At 43.9% G+C, this 22,495-nt stretch overlaps 1 protein-coding gene across 1 annotated transcript in view; it reads right to left on the bottom strand.

The window, feature by feature from the left end:
* SLC1A4 (solute carrier family 1 member 4) overlaps positions 1-22,495 on the bottom strand; it is a 37,738-nt gene continuing 15,243 nt past the window's right edge. Inside the window, exons 4-8 of the mRNA XM_075147637.1 lie at positions 18,959-19,125; positions 15,230-15,463; positions 13,928-14,122; positions 12,349-12,483; positions 1-9,913 (exon numbers count right to left, since the gene is read on the bottom strand). Coding sequence (XP_075003738.1) covers positions 9,679-9,913; positions 12,349-12,483; positions 13,928-14,122; positions 15,230-15,463; positions 18,959-19,125 — 966 coding nt within the window. The 3' untranslated portion in view covers positions 1-9,678. The remainder of the gene's footprint in view (positions 9,914-12,348; positions 12,484-13,927; positions 14,123-15,229; positions 15,464-18,958; positions 19,126-22,495) is intronic.

Raw genomic sequence — 22,495 nt, 5'->3', positions numbered from 1 at the left:
TTCTATTCGGGGTGATTTTTATTTCAGATTGAGAAGCTACACAAAGAGAGAACAAATATACATTGCCATGAGAGAAGGGAAAAAGAGAGAGCATCCTATTGTGTCACCCTCCTAATACAACAAACCGTCTCAACCTGAGCCACAGGACTGTTTTCTCCCTGGGCAGGCAGGGAGAGTTTTTACGCCGAAGGGTGCACTACGCAGTAAACATCTGCAATATCTACCCCAGGGTCACACACCCCCAGACACAGCAATATGGTCTTTTTTTTTTTGCACATGTGCATGTACATCTGTTCTTGGTAGATAATAAAAAGGCTGATACAGAGTCACATAGATCAAACCCATAGCTTTAAAACAGGAACAGTTACAGATGTTCACAAAGATCAACACACCCATATGGCACACATACTTACTCAATGGAGTGGTTACTCTAAGCACTAGGTTTTATCTGAAGGCAGATACCTTTGTATCAGCGATACTGGATTGTACTGGAGCAGATGGCAGTGAATTTCAGAGTTCATCTGTCTGTCATTTTATTAAAGTAATTAATCAAATGGCTTAGCATATAAAAATACAAGAATCCTCCCTCCTAATTAGAGCAATTTGTGTTCATGTAGAAATAAAAGCACACACACGCATACACACATCAGAGGCAGGATTGCTGACAGAGAGCTTGCAGGATAAAGAAAAGAAACTCACTTTCCCCGTCCCACACCAGGACATCACGTTCTCCTTCCTGTCTCCAGGGATAATGGAGTCTCTCCCCTTTGGTGCATAGTTATATTTGAAAGCCAAACAGCAACTTGGAATTTGTCCTGAAAGGAACCAGGACAAGGCACCTTTAAGGATAATAAGGCAGATTGTGTACTTCTGCTGCAGAGACTCCTTATGCCTTAGGGGTGGTCCTGTTGTCCCTGAATCTAGAGGGATTAATCAAAATCTAATCAAAATCTTCACTCTCACAAAGCGGTGAGTGAGTCGGTCTCCGTTTGCCATAAACAAGAAGCAATTCAGAAAAAGAGGCTCATCTCCCATTAGCAGAGGTACGCTCAGCTATTTGTAGTGCTACGCGTGGTCTCCATCCCATACAACACATGCTTTGTGGATGACCTTACAAATGTGTAGCCAGGATAGCGACAGAGAAAGTCTAAGTAAGACTATATTCTTAAAAGACTGCAATATTCGGGGATGGCAAACACATTACCTCCACGCTGGTCCTCAGGGAAGTAATGTCAACAGAGCATCTATCGTGGGGCAGAGCAGGGAGGCAGCTAGGGCTGGGCTAGCTTGGTCACAATTATTTGACTTATTAAGTGTAAAATGTCATTAAGGTATTGCCTTAATGAAGTAGGGTTTTCTTCAGCCCAGCCCCTCCTCCAAAGTTGAAGCTACGTCTTCGTCCCCTCATAACAGGATGTGAGACATTCTACGTCCTCACATGGGACTAGAATATCTCTAAGTTTAATCTATGTACTATAGGAGCCTGGTCCTGCTGGGATCTGGGCAGACTCCAAGGACCACAGCAGGCCCTGCAAGAGGGATATAGAGAAGGAAAACCCATCAAAAAATGAGGAAGCTTTGCTTCTGCATCAACGCTGACCCTCTAGAAAACACATTTTTCTTGTGGGAGGCACCATGTCATAAGAATATTGTGAGCACGTAAAATGCCTCTAGTTATAGCCAATGAGTTTTAAGAACATCCCTTTACTGCTGCTTTACTGAACATGATCATCTGAAGAAGACCAGACCAAACCCCTATGCTGCTAAGGAGGTATCATCTCCATCAGAAGTCCACAGGCCACTGAAAGCTCAGAAGATTACATCAACGCACACCACAAAGGCCCTGGCCCGTCCATTTTGTGGCATTCCTTCTGGTTCTTAAAAAAGCTGCAATCCAAACCAGTTAATACTTGGAGTATTTTTAATGGTTAAGCACAAGTCTTTCTGTGGGAATGTAATCCAGGGGGATTCAGGCACGTGTAAACAGTTTCCTTCAGAGAAGATTTCCCTTAGTAATTTCTTTCTGCAACGTGTACCTGCAATTAACTTAAGTTGCACCGACATGCTATGTGCAGTTTAGCTTCAGTTACTAAATACATGCTTGCAAAAGAAGCGTATTACTTTCTCAGCGTTGTTATCAGAAAGAGCAAGCGAAAGCTATCCTAAGGAACTTCTAATACCGAATTTCTTGGTCTTTGTGGCTTAAAACCACACTGTTAACTTTGCGTTACAACAGGGTTGGCTGAAAATTAATTTCCTCACGCTGGTTCCTGTCGGTAGGCCTGCTTGCCTTGCAAACAGCATCTGTGGCCTTGGGAAAGACAAGTATAAATGTTTCTTGAGCCCGACTTCAAGTAAGAGCAGTTGGCCTGCTGAAACGTCCGCAGCCCTCACCTCCTGCTCGCACAGAGATCAGCGGTTAAATCCAAATGAGATTTCGTAGCTGCTGAGGATGATATATCTGCTGACACTGAGATAGAATTTGATAAATAACCATACCATTAACTCTTCAATGAAAAAGAAATACTCTGGTTTCAATACTCAAATATATTTATAAGCCCCCAGATGTTAATTTTTTTAGGTAGGTGATAGTTGTTAGCTAACAATGAACTTGGCTTCAGGATTCGAGGTCTGCTCCTAGCCTGCTTGACGATTCTTCGTGTGACTCGAGAAAGCGTTCTTTCACCTTTTTCTGCGTGCATTCACTTCTGCAGCTGTGAAATGGTGCCTGCTGGTCACAAACGTGTGTAAAGACCCCATGCGGAGAATGAATACCATGTTAACATTAACTTCCCAAGCCGGTGCTCAGATGCGAGGACAGAGAGCTACAAGAGCCAAATAAGACTCTTGATCACTTCTCGTCAGACTTAAAAGATTCAGTGGCAACTGTCTCAACGCGTTGCACAACGTCTGGAAAAAGTTTCAGATCATTTGCCATACCCTTTTCGCTCCTCTCTGAAACTGAAGCAGCAAGTGAATATGGCTTTCATCAATATGCTCGCATAGATAACAAGGTCGTCTTTGTCCTCGGAGAATAATGGCTACCATGCATTTATCTGAGCAGCATTTGTCCTAGCTATCCTGCAAGGAGGAATGTGGGTCAATCCCTGATCCAGAGCTGTACCGTTATTTCTCTGTGGTCATGGCTAGCAGCCAGCAGCAGCTTATCAGAGCCCCAGGCTGGCGCGCTGCATGCTGCGCTGTTGCTCAGTGACGATGCGCTTCAGAAACAGCGCTCGGCGTCTGCCTCTCCCTGCAAATCCTGGCCAGTCAGCGGGCAGGGATTTGCATTGTCTCTCCTACATGCTGGACAAACGCCTGCAGTCTTTTTGATGCTATCTGTATCAAAATGCCAAAGAAAAGATGCTTCCTTCAGTGTTTTAGCTTCTCTATCCGCTTGCTTACCCTGTCCTCTGTGATGCTCCCCCTGCAACCTTCCAGCTCTTCCTTCTTTTTCTCCACCTTTTTGCCCATACTGCCAAAACAACTTGGTTTTTTTAGTTGAAAAGCTCTTTCTTCCATTGAAACTAGACAGAAATGAAGCTGTCAAGGCTCCTAATTTAGATGTTGAATCCATGGTGAGGTCTGTTATTTTACCTGAACCTAAGCTTTCATGGCATCCCAGGCGGAGATGGAAGGAGGCAGATGAAACAGGGCACTGTGCCCCCCCTGACTAAATCAGGTCCGCTTTTTGAAATGCGACTCACTGACACTAGCTCCCCGCTTTTCCCGGAGTTAGTCCAGCAAATCCATACGTTGGATCTCCTTCCTGTCACAGTCATTCATACTCTAGCTCAATGCAACTCTGACTTCACAATGCATACTTAAATTATTTGATTCCTTTCAGATTTTTGAAAAGTTCATTATTTTTTAAGATTTAGTGGACTGTGTCTTAAGAGTGCTTTCCCAACACCGCGACTCTCTATCCTCCACACAATTGCCTGTGAGAGACAGATAAGTATCTATAAACTTAATTTACAGAAAAGGAAGCACAGGCAGAGGATTTATGTGGCCTGCCTAATTCTGTGCTGTTCATCAGTCACAGGATCAGTCATTACAGGCAGGTCTGCAAGTGATTATGAACTGCCATGGCCCAGTTAAAAATCAATGAAGATGTGACATTTTTCCTTTTGTGAGAGTTTGTCTTTTGGTCCTTTGACTTTCTACCTGAAGCCCATTGCTCGCTGCCAGTGGGAGGGTCAGGGGAAAAAAAAGATGATTTCCAACAGGAGGATGCTTTCCAGTGGCTGCAGAAATGTGCTGTGCTAGCAGAGGACCAGAGTGAAGATTCAGCCTGGATTGTTGACCAACACCGCAAATCTCTGCAGAAAGAGGTGGTGGTTTTGTACCTTTTGCAAGCTCTCGAGGACATAACCTACAACATACGGCAGGGTCACAAAGATACCAGGGCCTTTGACTTGACTGAAAGAGGAACTGCCTAAACGCCTCAGTTTTCGTTATTGCTGCTGTAAAATATGTAAAACCACAGGAGAGTAAGTCTAAGAATGGTGACACTGGGTCATGTCCATCTCTTGGCACTGGCCACAGCAAATGTCCAGGGAAGAGTACAGGAACAGAGCAAGCGCATATGAAACCTTCCTGCCCCTCATACTGTCCCCCCAACTTCCCGCCACCTCCAGCTCAGAGCATTGCCTCTTCAGGCAGTAACAGGGCTGCCCAGAAAAGACAAAGCAGAGGTTGTTTCACCAACTGATTTGGTACTTTGGCTGGCTCCACATTTCTGTTATGTCCAAAGGACACAGTCGTGTTTGTCACATCCCTGCAGGGGAAGCCCTGGGTTTGGCCCTAGTCAGTTTTCAACACAAAAGCCATCCTGATTGCAAAAGACATCCCCAGAAGGGTTTAAAGTCCTTTCCAATTACTGAATCTTGTAGTGCAATTACCAGCCGAGACACAGCTAAAGCTCAGTTCCTGGGAATAACGGGTCTTTACTGAAAATATCCTAATAGCAGCCAAGTGCTGGCAGCCTCCGTCGCTCACTACAGCTTTTCAGGCATCCATAGCCACATCTCACAGCACAGAACGAGCACCTTTCTCAGGATGAGAGACAGATACTGCTCTGCACTCTCAGAGCAACTCTTTACATTACTAAGTCTCACAAACCTCTGGTGAGTTAAGGACAGGAGCAAGGCAGAATGCAAACTACTTTCCTAAGGACCAGCGGGAGCCCTCGAAACTTTGTCCACTCTCCCATTTATACCTGAGCCACCGATACATAAAAACAGCATAGGGCATTCCAGGAAACGGGGTGAGATCAGGCAGTGATGGATAAAGCACGGAGTGGAAAGCCAATCCTGGAGAAGAAATAAAAGATGGTCCAAAACAGCCAAAGAAACTTCACTGAAAAAGAGAAGGTAAAAGTGGAAAAATAAATGGCATCACAGACAAAATGGGATTGCATATGCCAAAGGCTTGCAGACTCTTCTCTTCCATATTCCCATATCTTTCTCCCAAAAAGCAATCGCTGTACTAGAAGGTAGGACATGAGCAGTTGTTTGTGGCCTGCTTTCCTAAGGAGAGAATTTGTACCTTCCAAAAAAAGATTTAAAACCAAAAAGAAAAATAGTGTTTTCTAGATGGAATTTATTTCCCCTTGAAAGAAAAAGCAACTGACTAAAGGTTTCCAATTTACAGTCACATTGGGAGAACATAAACATATGTCCGGTCAAGAGACATTGGAGTTAAGTACCACACCAGCACCAGATTCGTGGAGTGCCTGGGTGAGAGCAGAGCAGGTACCACCCGCTGCACCTGCACTGCTGCTGAGCACCCTCTAAGCTCATAGCCTCTTGGAGTGGGGCTGCACGGGAACCTGAAATAGGAAGCTCCCAGTGTAACACATTGCACTGCAGGTCAAGGAAGGCATCCAAAATGCATATCCTTCAACAGCCCTTTCATTTTTCTCCCAGTGGCCTTACCTGAAGACCTTGACCACTTGAAGCAAATGGCAAGTCTTCTATCTCATCGGGCTTTCAATCAGAATTCGCGTTGTTACAAGGGCAGTTGTTGGAATGTGCCAAATTTTTTACAGTCCAAGAGAGTGTAATATTGGATCTTTTACATTTGTACCTTAAGAAAAAAAATCTGAAGCCAGGTAGAGAGCCCTAGAAGATGCGGCATGGCCAACGTGAGGAATGGGAACATCACAGAAAAACAAGAAATGTAATTTCTGACACAGATGATACAGAAAAGACCAAGATGTCTTTGTGGGTGTTGGTCTCTTCTGCCAAGTAACTAGTGATAGGATGAGAAGAAATGGTCTCAAGTTGCACCAAGGGAGGTTTAGATTGGACGTTAGGGAAAATTTCTTTACTGAAAGAGTGGTCAAGCCTTGGAACAGGCTGCCCAGGGAAGTGGTAGAGTCACCGTCCCTGGAAGTATTTAAAAGACGTGTAGATGAGGTGCTTAGGGACATGGTGTAGTGGGCATGGTGGTGTTGAGTTGATGGTTGGACTCGATGATCTTAGAGGTCTTTTCCAACCTTGATGATTCTGTGATTCTATGAAGATGATGTTCGCACAAGCAGTAGTTACCCAGCGTTCCTGTTTCCATGGAAAACTCTGGGATCTCTCTCGCTGTGCACGAACAACAAAAGAACTGGCACCTTTGTAAGTCTAAAGTAGGACTTCTGTAAGATTACAGATTTCTGGCAGGTTAAGACTCGAATACTCATGGTTCATATAAACCCTATGGCACCTGTTTCCAAGAGGAGTGTTAGATTTCCTTGGTTAAATTCCTGCTACGACAATGATTTGACTGCCTTAAATCTGACTGTTCTAACAAGCTTTACATGGGACTAGACATTCACATTGATGCAAAACGTGGCAATGCACTAGTGGGGACTGGGAGAGGCGTTCTTCAGCAAAGACTTTTGAGCTTCTGCATTGCTATTGGAAAATACTAAGACGACTCTGAGGTATTGGCTTTAATTTACCATTTCCTGGGATCTACTGTCAGAAAGAATGTGTGACAGCCTATGGCACGCTGCTACAAGGACAAGGCGCATTCAAGCTGCAGCACCACAGGGAAGAAAGATCAATACAGCAATGGCAAGGTGCTGCTGCGAGGAAGCCCAGCCTTTGGACTTGCCCAGGTGAGTACTTTTACCTGTGGCCAACAGCAGCTTTGGGGTGAAAAAAATAAAAATTGAGAAATGTTCTAGTCCGAAATGGTGCTGTGATGCTTCATGGGAATTGTCATTTGAGTGCTGCCTGCTCTCATGTCCTGATCCCTGCTGCACGTGTCATGGTGAAGGAGAGCATCAGAGGGACTAAACATCTGATGGGGGATAAAATACAACTACAGAACCCAGCACAGGGAACAGACATGATTTTCAGCTTCCTTGAGACATCCATATACTGGTTTAAAATCAAAATATTTGGGGTTCTGGTGCATTCAGATTTTTCAAAGAAATACTTAAGACTTAAAAAAAAAAAGAAAAAAGAAAAAAGGTTTTGTTGAGAACCATTTTTACAAACCTCCAACATTTTTCAAAACACCTCTTATTTGTTGATTTTCATTGTCAGCTACAAAGTGCGCTTTTAGTTTCCTGAGTTGAAAGGAGTTGGGAGGAAATGCAAAGTTTCAGTGGGTCTTGATCTGCTAAAAATGAAATAATAAATACTGGGCAAAGGATGTCCCTAGAGAATTGTGTTTGTCTCCTTCCATTTTGAAGATGAGCCAAGGAATGACCAAATTTTGTGGACATGGTTATAAACAAACTGGTTAAAAAGAAACTCCACCTGCAGTTTCTCTGTGGGCTGACTAATCCTTTCCTACTTCGATTGTTTGCATAGCCCTGCTGCTCACGGTTAAACAGCCAGTAATGACGCACTCACTGTGTTTTCCCTCAGAGGTAGCCACATCTCATTCTGAGCGTCTTTTTGCAAAATTAATTGTGTCCCTTTACCAGGAAGGATGCTTTGCAAATGAAGGCTGCTGCTGCTGCTATGAAATGGAGTTGCCTCTTCCTAGTGCCATGATCATAAACATCAGGAACTGGGTATCTTTCCAAGATAGCTTCCTCTGAAGCAAGAGAGGAGAAAGAAAAAGGAAGACTTAGCATTACTTCATATCAAAGCTAAGTGTGAATATATATTGCTGAATTAACAGTGTGGAGACTGACCATATGCAATCATCTTGCTAAAGTAGCCAAGGGAAAGCGTCACAAGTCCAGGCAAATCTTGGCATGTGCACAGCCACAATTTTCTAACTATTTGCTGTCCAAAAAGCCACGATAAATCAACAGGATCTTTGCAATGAGTTTGCTGGACTTTGTTCAGGTTTGGGGTACAAATTCAGGAAGTATGTTGTAAAGGAAAAAAAGTCAGAATCCAGAAGCATTTGGCTCAGCCCCAAGCAAAGGTTACCATCTGCTAGTAAGCACTACTCTGGCCCAGCACCACCCAGAATTACTACATGTAAGCTGCTGCCGGAAGGACATTTATAGCAGGACCAAACTCCTAGCAGGAACAGGTACGCAGCTGTCCCAACACACAGAGATCACTGAACTACACAAGGTTATAAACTCATCTCTTCTCTTCCCCTTTCAAGCCAACACTCAGACTTGCCTGTCGTCAGTTCCCACATGATGTGTGTTCAGATTTTTTCCTCCCCTGTTCAATTTTGCTGGAAGAGGGATATGACTTAGCTTGTTTGGACTGATCCATTAAATAAACATGAGCAGGACATGGCGTGCTAGCAAAGGAGCATCTGTATTTTCATGAAGGGAACTGACTTCTTGATTTCTTGATGTTGCCCCAGGCAAGCCTCTTTCAGACATATTTATGCTGGAACAGACTCTACATTTTTTTCAGCCCCAGAGGGATTACTTTAACAAAATTTGTGTTTCCTCTGGATTTTTTCCTTAACAGCTTGGTTAGAGGAAAGGAGAAAACCAGTCCTTGATCTGCACGAACATCTCCTATGTTTGGTCCCAAAGTTTGGGAGCTACTCACCAAAAGGCAGGAAAGCTGCTATGAGCTGTAATGCAGTGGGGGAATGGAACAAGGGTCGGACCCTTATAAGCTATTAATTCAGATATGAAACAAAATTTTTAAAAAAAGAAAAAGCTAGTTTTCAGGATATATTTGACATTTTTAAGGGATCGGAGAACAGGAGAGGAAGGGGAGTGGGAGAAAAATGTTGCTTCATATCCTGTCTGCAATGGTCGGTAAGTGTTTCCAGGACAGAAACTAAATTTAAGCAACATTTTCACCCACTCTGGAGTTTCTAGACTGCATCTCCATTCAAACAGCAGCACAATAAGCTTACTAATTTTTCCCTACAAGAAGCACATACTGGGTTTGTCTACTTCCCCATCTCCAACCCATATGAGCCTTTGCTAACAGAAGTCTTGTTAAACCAGAAGTCTCAATAGCATTGTTTTCACATACATGTACATGTGTGTGCACGTGCAACACATATACATGTATACATATGAATTATCAAAATACTATTATAAAGCGAGTGTTCTTTCTCAACACCCCTTCTCTGCCCACCCCACCTCCCTCCCCTTCCCCAGGCCAGCGTATTTCAAAACAGACTGGAACTGAAAGCTTTCAGGAGCCATCCAGCCCTTGTTAGCACTGCAAACGTCTAGGTGCGTTAACAAGTCCCCGGTGCACCTCTAGGACACGTGTTGACGAACGGCCTAGTTCACAATACTGATTCCTTGGATTCAGGGTCTGCTGTACTGGTTGTGTTGGAGACTTGGTTTTTGTGGGTTACCAAAGGCGATGTTTCCCCTTCAGACTTGCTGTTAGCAACTGCTTCTACGTTGACTTCCTTTAGCTCCTGCTCTTTGTCTTTCTTTTCTTTTTCATTCAGGTAATTAAGGATGCCCGCTCCTAGGGCATCCCCTTCCACATTCACAACTGTGGTGGTTCGGTCCCTGGTTAAGATCAGAAACAAAAAACAAAGCAGCAGGCTTTTAGCTTAAGAGAGTTACAACACAATACGGGGAGCTGATTCACCCCTGCTGATCCACTAACATCAGTGGAGCTAGACAAGGGAGATGTTGTTACCATAGGTATTTTACACAGAAGTATCATCGCTATTTCAGAACCAGCACCAGAGCTGGTTTAAGGTCAGCCCAACTGTTATTATCAACTGGTTCTGGTCTCTCAGTGGGTTGCAGCAATGGTACTACTCTTTCTCAGGCACCCTTCTTTTCCCAGCCCACCTCCTTCCTCTCCCCCTTCCCCAGGCCAGCATTTTTCAAATGCGAGTTCAGTGCACAAACTTCATTTGGGCTTATCCAGAAGGTGAATCAGAGCACCCAGCTCTCATTTTTAACTAGAGAGACTTGTACCTTAACCCAAACACTTACTTAAGGGGTCTTTCCAAAAGCAGGCAGAATGACTACGTTCTCTGGACTTCTTGCTAGTAGCACCTGTCCTAATCTTTGGTCCTACAACTCAAAACTACTGCGTCCCAGGGTCTAAAGGAGGAGGCTTACAGGTCATAAAGAAGAACAATTTCCTCATGTGCCTTTTGAGACTTCTGTTAGTCATTCAGCATTCTAACTTCAACATGTGCTCAAATTTCTAACTGTGGTCCTCTCTAGTAATTAAATGGCTGGCATTAAAATAAGACACGGGACTCTTCTCTCCCTCCTTCCCCCTTTTGTAACCACAAGGCTGAGTTCCTTGACTAGAACAACAGCGTTGACCACAGAGGGATGCTACATATTTTGAAACTAAGGCGGGCAGCCCGAAGTGAAAGGAAGGGCAAGCTTTTCACTCTTGCCTCCAGGCACTTGTGAGTACAGCTTGTGGAAAGCACAGCTACTACTGTAATCCCTGAGGAAGACAGGATACCAAGAGCTAGCCACTGCTTTGCCTATCTCGCCTGTCCTTTGGAGGTGGCTGATCCCCAGGAGATGACAGCAAGAAAGAGTTCGATGGCCCTAATGAAGCTGTAGCAATATGATTATGCTCCACAGACACGTGTGATGTGGGAAGGGAGGGAGGTAATACAGCTGCTGCCTTCCCCAGCCTCTGGAATTCAAGAGTGTCCTCAGGCATCCTGATTTCCACATCTGCTGTGGAAGTACACATCTATACAGAGAGGCTGGTGTTTCCAAAAGCTATGAAGAGGGATTATGTACAGCCTAAAGCAGGAACTGCCCAGAAACCTACCAACTGGAAAAAAACCCCAATGGGATTCAGATCGCTTGACCTATACTGACCAGTCATTTCAGCCCATTACCCAACTTCAACCAGATGGCTTGAAAGCAGATTATGCTTTTAAATTATCAGATCATGCATACTTCACTAGCATTTAAACTCTAAGCGTGCTGTAATTCCTAAGTGCTCAGAGAAATCCTTCCAGTTTGATTTTCCAGTATTTGAAGAACAGCAGCCAGCCAGGCTTGTTCGAGGAAAAGTGGAGACGCCCTTTTCCATGGGGCTCATCTAAGCTATAAGAAATCACCTGCACGTGACATTTACACTTATCATGCACTTGTGGCTGGGTCCCCAATATTTAAAACAAAACAAATTTTCTAGGCTTTTCTTAATCTAATTTAGGTGGTACAGAAGGTAAATTTAGGCCTTAACAAGGACATAACTACACTAAGTGGTGAGATAAGCTCTTCCAAATAGAGCTGGACAAGGAGTTAATCTCTCATGTTTCAAGGAGGGGAACGGCTCTTAAAAAGAAGAGAAGGAGCTGAGCAAAGGTCTGACCTCTTATCTCTTTCCCAGAAGATGGAAAGGAAAGGCGGTAATACTATGTACTAAACTTGTGCCTCCCAGCAGCGTGTTCCAGCTGTGACACTGCCCACAGCTGTGATGAGTGCCACAAACCCTCTGTGTCCCTGCCCTGCCAATGGACGGCACCTCTCTGTGATGCTTATGTTGGTGCTTTGACCAGTCTTGAACTATAAAAATATTTCAAACAATAGCTGACAACAGCTTCTGATGGAGAGTCCTTCCCACATGTAACCAAGAAAGCTTTCCACCACTATTCAGACTCAATTTCCTTTTCCCCCCTTCCTTCCTAGTGTCCAACTAATTTCCAGCAATATCAACATCTTCCAAACAAACTTTTAACAATCCTTCTAAAGGGAATTGAAACCAGGAAGAAATACGTTTCAATAAAGACTGAGTAAAAAAGCTGAAGAGGGATTTTAGCATACTAACTGCTTTAATTGAGAAGGGACTACCTTTTCCATTATCTGTCAAGAGTTACCTGTCCTGTAGGCAGCCATATCTTGTGAGGTTTTATTTTATTCTGCACTACTTTGACTACCCTGCCCCATGTTTCCAGCTGAACATGCCACATGTCATGGAACAGCAGATAGGTGTGGCCTAAAGTACTTACACAATCCAGTCCACCGCTAATATCAGGGAGAGATCGTTGGTCGGAAGTCCAATGGCCTCCAAGATGATAGCGATAGTGAGGACTCCTCCGGCTGGGACCCCAGCTGCACCCACGCTGGAGGCGGTAGCTGTCACACTGCAAATCAATTTGGGTACGCGGTTAGCAGGAGCTCCACAGCACTCCTCTTCTACGCTTACATCACGCGTTTCCCCACTATGGGAATTGTAAACAAACTCTACAGCACGGGACACACAGATATTTGCTTCCCAGGCAAACCCTCTCCTGCCTGCCGATGCAAAGTAATGGGTACAGAGAAGAGTTGCTCAGCAGACATCCACAACAGCTACCAAGGCAACGGCTCTGTGTTTAATACCATGATTGCCTTTTCAGAAAAAAAAAAAAAAACAACCAACACAACTATATTCTGCTGCCTCACCAATATATCCATTTCCAAGTCATCTATCAGTTCAAATATGCTGAGTACATTACATTCCTGGCCCCAAAGGTATAAAGGTAAACCCTGCCGTGCAGGGTACTGTCCCTTCTCTGTGTCTCGTTTGCACTCAAACACAGACCCTAAATCAGGAGCTGGAAACCTGAGGTGCATGTGCTATAGACGTGGACCACACATCTTTTCGTGTGCAGATGTTTACAACTGAGTTTTCCTTAGGCTATCACTGCCTAATCCTCAGGCCTGTGTTAACACCTGATTCACTAAGAGTACCTGAAAGGCTAATTTGGCCATCTGCAAAGAAAACAATACCCCAGCCCTGCCTTAAATAGACAAACAATATATGGGAAATGCGATACGGAAGGAAATACAACCTGGCCAGGGAGGGTAAAAAAATGCCAAGAACCTGCCCGAAGAGGCATCTGGTACATACAGTTATGGCTTCTTAGCACAGTGAGGGGCTAGAACTCCTTGTAGGATCCTCACTTAAGAGATTTTGAGAAGGGAAATGAAGAGAATGACACTTCATGGGATATGGGACATGGGAGGATATTCCAGGCATGGAGGGAACTGAGGTGGTGGATGGGATAATGGAGCAAAGCAGTCAGGGGGGGAATGATAATGGGTCTGACCTGGGAAGCCAGCGATGCGATGGCAGGAAGGGCAGAGGTAAGCAGGAGTAGTCTTTAGTATGAAATTGATACATAAGGAACTGAGGAGCTGGCAGGAGGATTTTCTAAGACATCCAAAGGGGGAATCGGGAGCAGCTTTCTGGGTAGAGCAGCATGCCTCAATTACCCAGCTTAATGGTGAGTGGAGGGTGGGGGAGTGAGATGCTTAAGGAAGGAGAGGAATTTCATGTAAGAAACAGCTTTAAACAGCTCAAAGTCTGTTTCAGAATTCAATTACCCCTCCCAGGTTCCACCTTTTATTAAATCGAGATTCTGGCAAATCTTATAAAGCTTGAAAAACTCCATCCTTTAATCACCCTATAATTATGTTTCATAGCAGTTAGCAAGCTTTAGGTCAGAGATGTGGAATGCAAAATGCTAGCTATTAACAGAGAGACCACAGGCTTGAATGTGTCTAGGGGCCAGAAGGATGTGGTTGCAATAGCAAGCAACTTACAGAATTGTGAAGATTTGCCCAGGGTTGAGGTCGACATTGTTCAGCTGAGCAATAAACACAGCTGCCATGCACTGAAAAATAGCAGCTCCATCCATGTTTACAGTCGCCCCGATAGGAAGGATAAACCTGCTGATCCTCTTGTCGACTCCATTGTTCTCCTCAATACACTTGATCATCGACGGGAGAGTGGCTGAGCTAGGGACAGAGAATAGGGAAAAATCAAACACAAAGCATCAGGGTGTACTGAAGGGAAAGTCAATGTCTCATGGCTTTCATGTTTCTAACACGCTGCAGACAGGACTGTCAAGACAATGATGCCATTTTACAGTCCCTCTCGGTCATGATAGCAATGAGGGACCTTTCTTGTTGGTCTTGAGCAATAGTATTTAATAACCTGCTTCCATCCAGAAATAACTGATAAGGACTCTAAACTCCCAGAAGCAAGAACTCATGACTTAACACAGTATGCAGCCTAACAGGGCTGTGGAATGATCAAGTCTAAAACCACAAAAATACACCAATAGATGCCAATATAAACACAACATATGCATCAGCGATCTCTGTTAATGTTATACTAGTACCTTCTTAAATGAACAGACAAATAATAAAAAAAAAAAACACTGTTGGATTTATTTCTTGCATTATAAATTACATGGTTTTATTCATAAACCCTCTCCTACTTCATGTACTTCAGCTCCTGTGACAGACATGCATCTACTTTGGAGATGACCTGAAATGATTTTATATCGTTATGATATTTGATCAGGTGTTTGCCCCTGGAGAAAAGTGTAAATGACATGCTTGATAGTTTGGTTATGACAAATAAAAGCTGATCAGGCCAGATCTTTGAAATCAATAATGTTAAGTCCCTTTACACTAGCTAATAAGTCTGCTTTGCTCCTGCAAAATTAGTCTAAACTTGTTTCAGATCCTTCTGAACTTGGAGAACTGAACTTCTCAGGACAAGGTCCCTCACTACTGACCCTCATTTTACTTAAAATTGAAAGGACAACTGGCAGGATCTTTTTAAATACTTTCACCTTTTCCCCAAAAAATTTCCAACTCGGCATCATGCTACAGTCCCAATATCTTGAGGAATTGTTTTCAACAGCTAATTATCAGTATGCGCTGTGTGGCAGGCTGCTGACAGCAGGGAGACTCTCTAAGCTCAGAAGTCTCTTTTTGCAATCTCAGGAACAATATTCACACCTAAAACTCAACACAGTTTGGTATTGGGATGTAACCAGTTTACAGTGACAAATATAACCAGGCTATAATCCCAAAAGCAGCACAGAAACCCACCTGGAGCAAGTGGCAAAAGCCGTAGCAAGTGGTGTGATAAGTCCTAAGAGAAAACGATACGGATTTTGACGTGTGGATGCAAAATAAATAAGCGGCAGAATGATTCCTCCATGGATGAAGTGGCCCAGAATAGAGGCGAAGATGTATTTTCCCAGACTGGTCACCAGAAGCACAATATCTTCCATTTCCACAATCTTACTTCCAACAAGGAACATAATGCCAATAGGTACATACCTGCGTAAAGAAATATTGCCTGTCATAAAGTACAAACAAAAAGTCTTGAAAAATATGCCATTTTCCGTCCTGGAGATAACATCCTTCTAAAGAATATGCCGCTCCTACTGAAGGGTAGCGCCTTATTCGCTACACAGTCAGGTTAAGCAAATTTGGAAGGCCTCTCTAACACTCTTGCTTGGTGGAGGGCAAGCAATCAACCTGAAAAAGCTCTGTTCACCTAGGCCTTCAAAGACACAGCTAGGAGAGTGCCGAAGGGAAGCCAAGCGGGAAGCAGAAATGCTGGCAGAATCTATCAGGACAAGACACCAGTGTGGAGTTTTAGTCCATCAGGGAGGAAGGCAGGCAAAGACCTAAAGCTAAAGTCACTGCTGAAGGGACGACAGATGGTAGGAAAGAGAAAGGAGCAGTATCGTGTCACTGGAGCAGAGAAAGGGGTGGAAGAGTAGGATCTTACACATGCGGTGACTACCAGCAGAAGTATGAAGTTAGGTCATTAAAATGGTAGACGTAGTAGGTGCCAACATATTCAGTGTAGGAAAGAAAAAGCTATGCCCATACCAGAGAGCTCAGCTAAAGGCTGCTGATGCACGTGCGAAAGATAGCAGTTAACTCTGCTATTTGCCTACAAAAGGCTAAGCTAAATGATCAGGCTTCCAGAGCTTCCCTCAAGCCAGCAGCCACGTACACGTACATTCCCATGCCTCCTATGTAGAAACATGCCACGTCTTAGGACGTCAGCATTTGTTTGAGGTTTCCTTTGTCAGGAACACTTGGAGCCGCTCCAGGGGAAGGGCCACCTGCGGGCCACAGCCACACCTCTGGTCCCAGTAGTGTAGCTGGGAACAGCCCTGACAAGACAGAATTGCCCTTGCACCTACAGCACAACAGCTACTAAATGAACTGCAGGAATCACTTCAGGCCCAGGGTCAGTTCCTTTGAAGCTCTGCTTGGGATGTCTGTGTCTGACTACCTCTGCTGATGCTGTCCAAGCTCCATCCCTTTCTGCTTCTAAGATTAAGAAATACTAAAAGATCACCCAGCTCTCCAAAACCCTGCCCCATGTGGCACACATGTGACTACAAAGGATCTGCCTGTACATCTCAGGAATAAAGAATGTTTTTTCTCCCACTCTCCCCTCCAATCCAACGTCCACGTTCAGAGAAGCTGATCTGTGGAGTCAGGACAAACTTCAGAAGGTTTGGTTAAGCATGCAAAGATTCAGAAAGGTGGGCAAGCCTTAAGGTTGCCCAGATCACTCACTTCTTCCTAGCCTGCCTCTCCCTCAGTGGTTCTGCAGCTCTTCTGTTCTGTGCAGAGAGCACCTCCTTATGTCCCAGATCAATCTGAGCATCCTCTCTCTGTCCTCCCTTGGCCAAATCTCCAGTGGGGCCTGTTCAGCCTTCCCCACTTAGCCTCTGCTGATTCTGCGACATACGGCCTTTGAACTACGTTTCCGAGCACACCGGTTAGCCAGATCTAGTTGAGCCCCGGTCCTGCACAAGCTCTGCAAACTGAACACTGGATTCAGAGCTGAGACTGGATCCCTCCCCTTGAAAAGGGAGGCTGGAGAGGAAGGAATTGAAAGTTGAGACCAAAGTGCTGCTAAACATGAGAGCTGCTGTTGAATGGGACTAGATACGACCTCAAGCTGCCTTTTCTCTTGGTAGTATGATTTCATCCATTCCAAAGTATCCTTTGGGAAGTACATGCAGCTTGACAGATTTTGAATAAATACCAGGATGACACAAAACTTAAGGAAGGAAAGAGAACAAGTAAGGGCTACGGTGCATTGCAGTGTTAAGAGTCAGCTGTGGACCCGATAATCCACAAAGTAAAGGATTATATATCAACTGATTGGCTTGAAGTGTTAGCACTGTAATCAGCTGAATGCAAGAACTGCCTCTTATCAGTATTCAGTGTCCATGGAATTACACTCAAGAGTAAAAGACTTAAGCTGCTTTGAGACTTTGAATTTTTCAATCCCTTATGACAGCAACTAACACAGAGATTTGCCTGTGTAAAATCAGGTGTTTTGTTAAAACCTTTCTACTTCTTAGAGGGAGGAAAATAGTAGGAATGAAAAATGCAGGATGAAGGGAGAAAAAATACCTCTGCTAAGGTAAGCTTATAGCTTTTCCAACAGCTTTGGAAAGGGAGTGAGAAATGTCCCACTGTTAATTTGTTAGCTAGCTGTCCTTATGAATATTTTTATCTTTGCATGTGAGGTATTAGTACTGTTGGTTTCACAGGAGCAGCCTAGACCCTAGACCCAGCTGCACAAGAACAGCCATGGTGCTGCTCTGAGGCCCAGATTCATCCCACCTGACAGAAAACCCAGTCAGGAGGCTGGTCCTACCCCAGCTTAGGTGGCCTGAACCGCTCTCTAGAGGTGCCTGCCTCCTCCAATGCTGGTTTCTTGCCTAGTGAGAAAGTTCAATGCACCCCAGTTCCTAACATACAGACTTTTTTTTGGTGCCAAAAGCTTTGTGAGATCGGTCAGAGCAACATTCACCCCATAAACATGTCTGGACTCCAGGGAAGTATGTGAAATAATGGATTTGCTCATTAATAGGCAGGAGACCAAACAAACAAACAACTTTAGGAAATACCTGCTCTCAGGGATGTGAAATGGAAGAGAGAAGCATCTCTGGAGAAGCAAGCACAAACAAGAAACAAACAGTTGATGGCTCTGCTAGTAACATTAGTTCCTGCTTCACTCAAGAAAATGAAAGAGATCTTAGAAGAGGAACAGAGATTTAAAGATCCACTGTATAACGGAGGCTCTGCTGATAACAATGACAAAACACTCAACAGCCAGCACTACTGTTTCAGTAGGATGGAGAGCATAGCCCTGGAGACTGTTCCTCCCTTCTATACAAAGGGACATAGGTTCTCCATCACCCTTTGACGCAAGTGGACAGATGGGGCTCTGTATTCATGCACTCAACAGGGTTTCTCTCAAACCAATACCAGTGAGGGGGCTATCTTCTGATCTCCTTGGGTATCTTTCAGGTCAGTACAAGTAACCTTTTCACCAACAGAAAAATCAAAGCATGAAGCCACAAGTATGATTTTAGTTATGCCCTGCATTTGCAAGTGCACTCCAAGCACAAACATCCCTGGCCTTCACATGACCATATTCCTCACTTGCTCACATCTCCTTTATTCATTCAAGGCCGGTGCCTTTAGGCACATGATGGCAGCTAGCCACGGGCTTATGCTACTTTGAAATAGAAAGCCTTCTTTCCACTAATTAATCAAAAAAAGTCCTGGAGAGGATTTTTAAGCAATCCTCTGAAGTGTTCCAGACTGATACCTTAAGCTATGCGTGACTGTCTAATTACAGGGCACAAGCAAGAAGACAAGACCCCATCGTGTGACACCATGACATTCACTTTTGCTGTGTAGGAAAAAGCTAGAGAGATGGATAAATGGTGAGATTCCTGAACTGAGCATAGTATTGTACAGATGTATTTGCAGTCAAACACTTACCACATAATCCAGGTAACCAAGACCATAGTCGCCTCATTGAATGAATTAAAGAAGCGAATCAGATCTTCCCCTTCCTGGCCAAGCTTTTTCAGCGCCACCCCTAAAACCAGAGCAAACAGCACCAGTCCCAGGATATTCATCCCTTCAATCTCAGTACCGACAGGGATCTGTAGAGGCAAAAAAAAAGAAGGCTTGTTAGATGCAAGACCGGCACAAAACCCAACAAAAGGGTCACCTCATTTTGTTGCTGCCTGATCCATCTGAAATCATCAAGCAGAACCTATTTTGGGAAGGAAGAACCTATTTTGTTGAAAGAAACCAAACAAGATCTGGACACAGTCCAGATACAAACCTCCCTAGTTATGAGCTGGCATGGATTCACTGGAGAAGGAAAGGGCCTGCCATTATCTCCCCTCCTGCCCTTCAGTACAATACCTGTGCTCTCAGTGACCTGAACAGGAAACCTCCCCAATTTACTCAGGACAAGCTCCACTGCAAATGCAAAACAGCACGGGTGCCAATCGCACATGCGCGGTTAAAAGACTGAAACTTTCCTCCCTGTTTCCCCCTAAGGGAAGATGGGTGTGGGAGAGACCACAGGTATAAATGGCAGATACTGGTGATACTGGCTTCCTAACTCTGCTTATTCCACCAAGCATCATTCACTGTCGGCACTACGATATTCCACCGCCTAAACAAATCATACCTGCAAGAGGCTTGCAGTGGTCTGGCCCCAAACATGCTCTTATTTCCTGACATCTCCGATGGGAATCTGCTCTCAGAAACTGCCAGCTCCATTGCTTTAGTGCAATATTTATACCAAGGTAAAAACCACAAGAAAACAACCAATGTTATGAAGCAGAAAAGGAGGAGAGGGGCAGAGAAAGGTATCAAACCGTGGAAACCTACTCATTCATCTGTCCATGTCAGCCGTGGGAGAATCAGAAAGAACAGAAGAAATACCTGTTCTCCTTCTCAGAAATCATGTGGCTGCATGGTAAAAAGTAAGAGGATAAAAACAGGATCCACCTATTGACGAAAACTAGTCTACTCACAAGTCTGCTCTGCTGGTCCTTCACGGTTTGTTTCTCAAAGAGAGCTGGAGCTTGTTTGGCAATGTAGTATCATATGAACTGAATGAGTGTTCTTGTGGCTATGTAAAAATATAATTTTTTTGACAAACTGGTTTTTTTTCCCCCCCAACTTGGCAGTACAAGCTCAACATGTCAAATTGTTGTTTTATTTGGAAGGGCTTCTAAAACAGATTAGGTTTGTGTACAAGTTTTGGCCTTCTGGCTAGTTTAAGTAGACACTAGCTCAACACTAGGAAAGAAAAAATATACTCTGAGCTAAAAGCTTGAAATGAATATTGGCTAAAGACCTCGGGATACTGATCTGCTAAATCTGATAAAACCAGCCTGCTTGAGATGATATTTTTGCTGGAATTATACTGCTGAACTGGACTGTCTCTTAGTGGTAGGTGGAAACAAAGTACTGCAGGGAAGAACATAAATTATACACAAAAGCATGAAGGCTAAACTGCTGTTAACAGAAGTGTTTACAAACAATGAAGGTTCTGGCTTTTTTTTATTTGCTAGCTACAAAATAATTAGATACAGGATCTGCAATTTTTTATGGTACTTGCTTCTTAAGGGCTAAGTTGTCAGTATTTATTTGATTTCCGATTGAAAAAATTGAAAACACGGACAGGTTATTAAGAACGGGGCGCAGTGTATCTCCAGAGATGTCTGAAGAAATGTGCCGTTTTCTCCACACACAGTAACACTTTTCTGTCTGGATAGTTTTGTCTATATTCTGTTTCATGTGCCTGAAAGCCCTAAACTCTTCTGTGGTTGGAAAAGTTAGACAAAAAAATGACACTCTCCTATTAATTGAATAAACTGTCTATGTACATTGCAGGCACACATTTTTCTATTTTTCACTTCTGTTGGTAAAACATAACTCTAGGGTAGGAGATAAAGTTTACTTACCATAAGGCTGAAGAGAATCTAACAAAGTTTCAGTGACAATTTATCAGTAACAATGTACAAACCGATGTACAAGTCTCAAATTTTATGACTAATTTATTAGCAGGAGGAAAGTAAATGTGCAGTAAAATAATGCTACCATGTCATTTCATCAAAACCAAAGCTTTCTCTAGGAAATGTCAACTTAGGCAAAATGTGAACATTTTTACACCAGAAAACAAACACTTACTTCATTCACATGGAGCGAATGCAACACTTTTTCATTTTGACATTTTTCACCTTGTTGGTTTTTTTTTTCCAACTCGTTATTTTATAATATAACATCTTATATCGGGTTCATTTGATACAAGGCTAACATGAAAAGTTCAGCTCGGAACAGAATTTTACCACAATGGGCCCAAACCTTTTCCACGAAAAAAAAAATCCTAAAAACATCAAATGCTCTTTTATTTTGGTTCTCATTCAAAAAAAAAAAACAGATATCAAAGTTTGCCATGGAACAGAAATTTAGTGTTTCAAACTGCTGAAAGTGCCCAGCATCCTGACCTGGACGTTACTGGGCGGGAATTTCATTACGCTACTTTATACTGAGGTTTTGCAAAGCATCTCCACCCTTTAAACTCCTTCTACCGGAGATTTGCTTTGCAACTCATTAAATGCAGCCGTGTGAGCCTGAAGCCCAGCAACCCACGACGGTTTGGGCTTCTCAAAGACCTCGTCTCAGGAACGAGATAGAAGCGTACTGAATCTGCAAGAGGATTGCTCAGCTTCCCACCAGCTTTGTAGGGTCACGGAGCAGGACAGAGCTTGGGAAGCACACAGGAGAACCAGGGCCAGAACTCCTAGTGCTTAGTTTGGAAGGTCACTTCCCCAGGGCTCTTCTAGGTCATTCAATCCCCACAAGCATCAGCCGCTCCACCTTCTTCAGAGCCACGGGTGCCAAAGGCTTGCCAAATTTTGCCCTTGGGAAGCTAGAGGAGGGCAAGAGATAGTAGTGTCTCCAGTTAGCTACAGCCAGGACACAGGTGGCTTCTGACCTTTCATCTTAACCTTCACAGTGGCCTACTGTGCATAAATTGGCCAATTCTCCTCAAACTCCCCTATATCTCTCCAGAATGACAATACATGGAGTTTAGCCTTCTTTCACCCTTGGAGACGTCTCTCTCCACCTTGCTCCCAGCATTGCGATCATTGCTGCTGCTGTTCTCCAAGTGATGACACTTACTAGTCCTTCAAGCCTAGCTCTTGTGATCTGGGGACCCCTGAATTACTGCTGACTGGAGGGAGGACTCTCTGCACAGCCACCTAAAACTTCTTACCTGTTTCCCTCTGTTCACTGTCATCCTGCCACCCCTTTCAGGTCTTACTCTCCTTTTCTCCCTCTTGAGCAGATTTCTTTACAACACACAACATTCACCATCGCCTCCCATCACCGCAGATGTAGGCAGAAGGTGCAGCATTTGCACAGAGTAGTAACTCCCTGCAGCGTTCAGGGAATTTCACCTCCTTGCAGCACAATATGGAAAGAGTCCAGCAGTAAATCCTCAGC

This window comes from Calonectris borealis, chromosome 3 (genome assembly GCF_964195595.1).
Source record: "Calonectris borealis chromosome 3, bCalBor7.hap1.2, whole genome shotgun sequence".
Classification (NCBI taxonomy): Eukaryota; Metazoa; Chordata; class Aves; order Procellariiformes; family Procellariidae; genus Calonectris; species Calonectris borealis.
The sequence above is the reverse complement of the archived record's forward strand: the minus strand, read 5'-3'. Positions and strand labels throughout refer to the sequence as shown.